The following is an 8,861-nucleotide window of genomic DNA, read 5'->3' as shown; positions in this document are numbered from 1 at the left end:
TCATGAATTTATCCTAGTTGTCTTTTGAAGTTTTATGTAATAGTTGATGGATTGAAGGCTTTCGAGGTGTACACAGATGGATTACAGATGATGTCGCTCTAAGAGTTTGATCTACATGTCAGTTTATCATCAGGAGGGCAAATAAAATTTGGTAGCAGTCAGTTTTGTAGTTTGTACACAATTCTTTGACGCAAAATATATGGAGAAGAAAAAAATTAATACATAATGTTGTTTCGTACAGTATGTAGTTTGCTTACTTTTATTCACTTATACAATAGAGATTATGTATTTTTCGCTTTCAAAATTCTTTTAAGATAAAACAAAAGAATTATGAAAATTTTGTGTTATTTGTTAATATTGATGATTTGATCTTGATTTTACAGTAGGTTTGCTTAAGGGGATCAAATTTATTTTTTTTAAAGTGAATGTATGGGTTGGATTAATTTCAATTTGGGTCTATTTAGAGTCATAATCATTTATGGATGAATTATGATTTGGTCTATATCGGATCGAGTAATTGTTCGGGGTACTTATAAAAGGGTAGTTACACACAAGAGTACAGGAAAGGGAATTGGAGGGAAGAATTTAGGACACGGTCACAGACTCAGCTCACACAAGAGTACAGGAGAGGGAATGGGAGGGAAGAACTTTACTTCTATATATATATATATATATATATATATATATATATATATATATATATATATATATATATATATATATATATATATCCTTCTGCGTCATTTGTATCGTTACACTATAAAATTAAAAGTTAAACTTACTCATTTCTTCAGGAGGAAGTCTTAATCTATACTAGATATACCATTGAAATGGTATACTAATATTCTGCATTTTTATTTAGTACCAAACCACATATTTTGGTACAAGAAAAGTAGTTGTATTTTCTCATTAGATACCAAACAACATAGTTTGGTAACATGGTTTCATTTTTGTTTGGTTCTAAACAACATGGTTTGGTACTAACAAGTTGTTGTAATAATTGGGTTTTCAAGGCAAAATACTAGAATAAGAATAAGAACATGTTTAGGAAATCGTTGCGCCGTGGTAACCAAACCACTGCCTTGAAAACGAGATTCGGTGCAACCGGCCGGGTGCACAATTTTATTCACCGATTCGTTCCCTAAGGTTTACACGACCCTCATCACACAAGTACACTTTTGGGTGATGAGATGGAGCCACATAAACTTATGCCCAAAAGAAGGAAAGGAGAGGAGAGAAATAGATGACAAGTATGAACATTTCTTCTGTTGGTTTTACAAGAATGAAAGAACATATATATAGCACTCCAATCAAGAAGTGAAAGAAGCTATAAGGTTTTAGGAAAACCAACCACCAAAGGAATTCCAAAGATCTAAAGAGATCAATGACCATAAAGAATAGTAAAATCACTCATAATCATGAGAGATTTAATTATCTCCATAGACATGGAGAATAGCCACAAAGAATCATTCATCAAAATCAGAAAAAGGGAGATTACATATGACTTAGTGGAGGAATCAAAACAACCCAAGGAAGCCAAAGGATTCAAAGGAATCCAATGACCATCATCAATAGACTTAAGTATGATTATGAATAGTTTAATAACCTCCTTAATCAAGAGGATCATCAAACAACTTAACTCAACATAATTGGAACAATTAAGTCACTCAAAATATTAACAAAAAGGTTGTATACAAAAGGAATCACGTACGAGGAACCAAATCCAACGTCCAAAAGACGTCTTTTTGCATCCGCCCGATCCACCGCCCGATCGGGCGCCCACCGCCCGATCGGGCGAATTACTCTCCCATTTTTTCTTTGAACGCGCATCCGATCGGGCGCCCTCCGCTGGGCGCCCGATCGGGCGTATTACTCTCCCATTTTTTCTTTGAACGCGCGTCCGATCGGGCGGACCTCTTTTTCAAGCTTTACTTCCAACACAAGTCAAAGATAAACCTTATTTTTCGTGGGCCAGACTCAATTTATTACATGAACTTACCATTTAACCCTTAATATACCAACTAAAGTTACTATTTTGCCCTTAATATACTAGTTTAATAATATATACCCAGTATAGATTCAGAAAACCTCTTTATTCAGTTCCAGACGTTTCTATCTCTTCAATAACCCAAAAAAAAACGGCAATGAAAAAGAATTCTAGGGTTTCCGACGAATCAACAGCCGAATAGGAACAACATCAAGAAGACGCCAAGATGGACGATGATGAGGGTTCTTGCTCGTAGACGAGCCTTTACGAAGTACGGGAATACGGGATTGTTCTGTAATTTTACCATTTTCGGTATATTAGGGTTTTGATATTCCATGTATGATGTCGGATTGTCTGATTGATTGAGAAGTGGAAGGCAAACCTGGATTAGAAACCCTAATTTTATAATTGATTTCAGAGAATTGATTTTTGAATGGCTTTCGCAGTTAATGCTTGTATTTATAGTTACTCCTTTTCCCTAAAAAAATTCTGCTCAGGTAATCTCAACTCTTTGATTAACTTACAATTATTACTAAGTTAAATTATTGCAATCATCGTGCAATGATTAATTAGAATATGCTTCTTATAGTTTTGTTGGCTCACAACATTATGGCCTGAGCTTGATAATAATAAAACTTGAGAAACGAGAAGCCTTTCTGCAAGTGCGTGTTTTTGAGAGATTTCTGTATGATGATCTACAGAGATGGAAGGTGTTGAAAGCCAATTCTAAGTTTAATCCCTGACCAGTTTTGCAAAATACTATTAGAATGGATGGTTTTTCTATGAATTAGATGTTCGACTTTGCTAAACCCTTTCGTAGTTGAGAACTGATATCTGATCATAGCCTCAACTTTCTCGGTAGGTTAATTTATTATGATAATTGCATTAACTTACAAAAATCTTACAAGATAGCATTTGTTGTGCTACAGATAGTTCAGCGAATATATTCAAAGAAGATGGGCTGGCAGGTACTGGTTGCCAATTTTTAACCATATCCCTGAACTGGTCAGTGAAATCTGAAAAATATTTGTCCAATTTCGTTGTTTGAGCGGATTTGTGGTGTATTCTCTCCCCTATTTGTCTTTTAAGATATTGGTTGTGATGGTTGAAAATCATAAATGTGTAGGTTCTTGGTGTTGAAAGCACTGCATCTCAACAGGAAATTAGAAACGCGTACCACAAGTTGGCAATGCGACTCCATCCTGATAAGAACTCCGGTGATAAGGTCAGTACCTGCATTTCTCAGGTGCTGCTGGATTTTTTTTACATAAATTAAAATTTGAATGGACTGTGTTTCTTGCTCTTATTATAGGAAGCGAATGAGAAATTCCAACAGCTGCAGAAGGTGATGAGGAAAAAAAGAGCCCTTTATGATCAGACCAGAGTTGTCGATGATGGATGTGAGTTGTTCTTGAAGCACTTATTTCTTTTAGGTTGATACAAAACTAGTGAACTTGGAAGATAATAATATGTCTATGTGCATTCAAATGATAATGTAATGTAAATTCACCTTGTCAGACAGGATATAAAATGCTTAGTGCTTTCTTATAGATATCCATGCACTTGAGTGATGAAGCTAAATGTCATTTGGTTTTGTCCTGGAGTTTCAATAGCATTATTCATGTTCTTCGGATTGCAAGATGCAAAGTCATCAGTACATAGGATAGGTTAGTTTGGTTTTGATTGCTATATGTTTTCTTTTTCATGATGGGTAGGATCTTACCGGTGATCTAGCTCAGAAAGTGCAGAACTTGTTCAGAGCCATGTAGAAAGAGGTAAGCTTTATTAACATTGCATCACAAGTAGCTGAGATTGGTGGTGCACTTCCAGGTCACAGTGGCTGATATTGAAAAGTTTGAAGCAAACTACGGGGGATCTGATACTGAGAAAAACGATTTGATTAACCTCTACAAGAAGTACAAGGGTCGTATAGGAAGGTACTTTTCCTTCCTTTTATGCATTTCCTCCTCTATTGGCACACGAGCTTGATGTTTTCTTGTCTTGTATTCTAGGCTCTTTCGTTCAATGTTATGTTCAGACCGTAAGAAAATTTTAAATTTAAATGCTGGGATATGTGGGGTGATTTATTAAGTTTTCTCACTTGGACCTTGTCATGCAAACTTCTGTCCAGGAGTTTAAATCCTACGAGAAATGGGCTAACGTAACTGGTATCTGAAATTAAACCACCTACGAGCCCTTTGAAGCGAAGAAAGAAGTAATTTCGTTTGCCATTACATTGAATGTAGATTGTTTTTATGAGCTACTGAGATCTTCAAACTTCAAAGCCTGGCCAATATGATTCAAAGAAGGCAAATTCTGATCTATCTCAGCAACTGAAGGACCAAATCCTGTTTTGGTGGAGAAGTATGGGGGGGGGCAAAGTACTTTAGAACCAACGGAGGAAGAGTTTGAAGATGCCCGGAAAAGGTCAGTCGTCAGTGAGCAAAGTGTCGTCAAATGGCAAGTTTGAACCCAAAACAAAGTTTAAGGTTTTGTAAAACAGATGGTATTGAATTAGTGTTTTTTTGTCGCCAAAACAGGACTAGGACTATTCTGTGCAGTTAGCATTCAGATTTGAAATCTGTTGCAAAATCCGAAACTAATTTTAGTCTAAGATAATTAACAAAATACAACATTACAGTAATGCAAAACACTAGCTAGATCATTCCTATTGAAGTGATGATTCAACAAAAAGACATTCTTGACAAAGTATTTGTAGTAAGTTTGATAATATTCTTAGCAAAGAATGAAGCAGGCCACAAGCTAATAAGCTGTATTATGGTGACGAGCAAGACCTCTTTCTTTTTCTTGATGTGATGCATTTGTTATTTTTTGGGGCCAAGTAGCTGCTTGATACCGTGTGATAGTTTGCAGGAGACAAATTGCTTAGTTTCGTCCCCAGCTTCCTCTCATAAGATTCAATATTCTCATACCTACAACGTAAAGTAACGTAACGTAACGTAATTGAGAAAAAATTAAAAATATACAGTAACATATTAGTACATTCATATATTAATTGTACAAGAAAATCTAAATATAAAGGAGTAGCAATTTACCACTTACCAGTAAGCAAGGCATTGGTAAGGCGCAAATTGATCATAAACTTGTTTGACATCCTTTTCCAGGGTTGCTTCTTTGCAATCTTCCATACCATGTACCTAAATATATGATTAATATTAATATTAATTAATATAATATAATATAAAAGGTGACAATATATATTATGAATCTGAGCTTAACTGACCTCACGCAAATGCTTGATTGTTTCAGTATCTGTAGGGATGTTTCGATAGTCTCCCATACACATTAAAATGTTGGCTGTTGCAAATGAACCAATACCTTTGAGTTTCATCATCTTCATACGAATATCATCATAATCATCAAAACTAGTTAATTTGTCAAGCTCTACATCTAATTGACCCTTCTCCACCAATTGAGCCAATTGAATTATGTATTTTGCTCTAAAACCAAGATTACAACGCTTTTTAAGAAATTCTTCACTTAAACCAGCCAACTCTTTTGAACTTGGGAAGTTTCCTAGCGCTCTCAAATTTACTTTGGAGGTTGTTTTTTTGCAGCTCCGAAAGAAGTCGTTTATTTTTCTGGGTTTAATCGTAGGAGCAGATGCACAATCTTTATGCATACCCGACTCAAGTTCAGCTTGAAGCTCACAAAGATATTGACACATTTCCAGTGTTCTCTTCCACCTATATTAATATATATAATTAAGGAGTACTAATTAGTGAAGAACAAAATAATGAAAACACAAATAATAATACTTGGGAATTAATTTGTAATTAATTACGTTATATTGCAAAGAAGAAGAGCCTTGATTATATCCTCAAACAAATCAGGAGCGCGAAAAAGACGACCAAATCCATGAGTTCTTGCTTCAGCATGCACTTCCTGGAATTTCCTTACATCATTTTCATCCTTGTTTGTCAACCTCAGCATGCGTACAACTTGTTTCTATATACTCACATTTTACAAATATATATCTTGTTAACAATTACATTCATTAGTTAAATTTAAGCTAGCTATATAGTAACTATGAATTGAATTAGAGTACCTTAATGACATCCTGATCAGAGTCGGCGACTTTGGTGTCAGTGCTAATAAGAATATGTGAATATGTAATCGATGAAAAGTGAAATGAGATTGAGACCATAACCGAAGAGTAGCCATCAGAAAGTCGTAAAGGACGTCGAAGTAACTTTGAAGATGGACTCCATTGATTTGGGAGCGTCATAAAAAAACCATGATTACAGACCGCTTTCTCCAAATCAAACCCTTTATCTACCCTTATTTCCATTAACTTCTTCATCTTATCTAGCTACTTGAATCGATCACTTAGCTTTGATTATACTAATTGTCGAATAATGAATGTATTATTTGTGCTTATCATGGATGTTGCATGTAGACTTGTAGTGTGGTGGAGGGATAATCTGGGGGGGATGGGTAGGTCTTTTAATGCCGCGGTTAGTTTCTTAATGGTAAAGCTGGAATACATATATTAAGGATGGTAGAAATTGTCATGCAAACTCGATTATAACAATATACTCCAATATATTGCCTCTTAAACTTCCCCATGCAATACAACAATTAATAAATATATAAAACTATACCTAAACTTGCTTTTTACTACGGAGTAACTTTTATTGGTTAGTAATCCAAAATATACTATAAAAAAAAGAAGCTGATTGTCTATACTCCAAAGTGAACTCTTTCCGTTCCCAATTAAAAATATGTAGTTTGTCTACCATACGGTCCCTTCCTCTTCCCAAACAGTTTTGATTTGATACTCCAAATGAAATATGCATAAATAAAAAGACCAAATAATTAGTTAAGGTAACATATTTATCGAGACTTATATAATCATAATTTTCGTTAAATTGTTGTTTATTTTATCCAATATTATTACACAACCCCATTGAAGGTTATTTGTTGAAGATGTATATGTACATATCAAATATCAACCTGAATAAAGTATGAGCCTGTCAAATATTGTGTAATCTCGTCTCATTCTCATTAATCACACCCGTATATATAGTACAACTCAGTTACCTAAATCCTAGGTACACATTAGGTAACATACCATAGTTAGGACTCTACAGAATATTCACAGAATAATATCTAATATCTTAACATATCTTAACATCCCCCTCAAGGTGGAGCATGTAGATCTCGAATGCCCATCTTGTTCAAAAAAAACTCAAATTGCGCCTTCCCCAACGCTTTGGTGAAGATATCTGCTAACTGAACCTTTGTCGACACGTACGACGGACTGATGATCCTGTGAGGGGGTCGAAAAAGCACGAGGCTAATGCATGACCTCGTCCCTCGTGGGTGTGACGATTCTTTTTATTCAATCAAGTGTAATTGGATTCCCTGTGAGTATACACCCAATTGACTAGTAATATAGGAGTCGCCATTCAGTTTTTAACGACAATGAAAAAAACTGACAAAACCCGGTTATCGTGACATAAAGGGAGTGCAATTATGTTTGACCACGACGGCCGTAGGTTCCCTTGTGATCCCTGGTGTGGGGATCTCTCATCATACACCCGCAAGGTAGAGATTGAGGGTTCGGGGGACTGTAACTACCGAGAGGAGTACTTCGCTCATCGATAACTCCAGAGGCAGGATATCCTTACTAGCTCAGCATAAATAATTGAAGGGACATGTGTTAACTATTAGACTACTCTGAGTTGATTTTAGCAATATGCAACATAAAATACTAATTCGATCGTGATTATCTGATTTAAATAGCATTGAGGGACCTATCATGATAATCCGATTTCCCAAAAATATCATATTTGTTAGGCGTGATAGAACAATCAGATTAGGTTAGTTTAACAGTTCATAAAAGGGCGAGGAAAGCAGTTAAATCATCCAAAAGGGACACATTACGACGCACCCTTGAGAGGTGCGTCACGGTTCTCAGAAAACTAACCACTTTGACTTTGCTATTTCTCCTTTTTATTTAACGAATCTCAATTATGGGACAGGATATGTTCTGTTCGATTTATGGATCGATTACGACAGAACGCGTGAACAATTTCGCAGCGAGAGGCTTAGGCTAAGGGTTGGAGTCAATACTCAGAATATAATTATGTGTTGTTGTGTGTCCTTTCACGTCGAATTTAGGGGGCTATTTATAGGGAAGAGTTCGTGGAAAGATAGAATTGCAGAGTTCTAATCCACAAAGAATTAGGAAAAAACACGTACCCTGGTATTTTCAGCGCCCAGGCCTGGGCGCCGAAGATTTCGGCGCCCAGAGCCAGGCGTTGAAAATAGGGTCTGGGCTGTTTTCTTTAGTCAGATTCGGATTCCTGAAATCCGTAGAGTTTGAGATTAATTCGAGTCTTTTAGCGCGTATCAATTTTGTGACGGAATGCATCCGGGCCCGTTACGAACTCTAGGCTCGTTAGGATTTCAATTAATACGTAACTCTTATTTCCGAATCATATTAGGAATAGGATTCTCGCAGTTTTCTATCTCATTTAGGATTTATGTTTGAATGCAACACCTAATTCTGACAGGTTTCTATCTTTTATGATTTGCCACTTTTAGAAGCTACCTTTTACGGCAGTTACTATTTTTAGCAGGTTTCCATAAATAGCAGGTTTCGGGTGAAATGAAAAGGAGAATTGAGATTCGTTTATTTCATAGGAGATGCGTTGTCAAGTGGAGATTTACGTTTTCATCATCGAACCTTTCCCTTGCGGGAATGGGGACAAAAGTAGGTGTCTACAGTTAGCCCCCACTTTGACTGAGTCTTGGAGTAAGACGATGGTCAAAGTATTAGACGGAGTGCGTCACACAAGCCACGGTGTATTGTGACCTGTTTTGCGAGGGTCTCACGAGCCCCCGA

At 36.2% G+C, this 8,861-nt stretch overlaps 1 protein-coding gene and 1 long non-coding RNA gene across 5 annotated transcripts; one reads left to right on the top strand and one right to left on the bottom strand.

Annotated features, from left to right (window-relative positions):
- The first annotated feature begins 2,090 nt into the window (after nucleotides 1-2,090).
- LOC110776021 (uncharacterized) lies at nucleotides 2,091-4,757 on the top strand. 4 transcript variants are annotated; one of them, XR_008921645.1, is made up of 6 exons: nucleotides 2,091-2,258; nucleotides 2,917-2,992; nucleotides 3,114-3,212; nucleotides 3,300-3,387; nucleotides 3,703-3,924; nucleotides 4,119-4,757. It is a non-coding gene; the product is annotated as an uncharacterized lncRNA (long non-coding RNA). The 4 variants fall into 4 exon arrangements; XR_008921646.1 differs by having other exon boundaries at nucleotides 2,091-2,484; XR_002529939.2 differs by having other exon boundaries at nucleotides 2,092-2,992; nucleotides 3,818-3,924.
- A 6-nt stretch (nucleotides 4,758-4,763) lies between these two features.
- Nucleotides 4,764-6,311, bottom strand: LOC110776020 (uncharacterized). Its single transcript, XM_021980600.1, has 5 exons — nucleotides 6,057-6,311; nucleotides 5,793-5,956; nucleotides 5,232-5,694; nucleotides 5,051-5,145; nucleotides 4,764-4,920 (listed from the first exon to the last, which is right to left on the bottom strand). The coding sequence occupies exons 1-5, from the start codon at nucleotides 6,309-6,311 to the stop codon at nucleotides 4,764-4,766; spliced, it is 1,134 nt and encodes a 377-aa protein (XP_021836292.1).
- Between the last annotated feature and the right edge of the window lie 2,550 nt (nucleotides 6,312-8,861).

Source organism: Spinacia oleracea, chromosome 5 (genome assembly GCF_020520425.1).
Source record: "Spinacia oleracea cultivar Varoflay chromosome 5, BTI_SOV_V1, whole genome shotgun sequence".
In the NCBI taxonomy this organism is placed as follows: domain Eukaryota; kingdom Viridiplantae; phylum Streptophyta; class Magnoliopsida; order Caryophyllales; family Amaranthaceae; genus Spinacia; species Spinacia oleracea.
The sequence above is the reverse complement of the archived record's forward strand: the minus strand, read 5'-3'. Positions and strand labels throughout refer to the sequence as shown.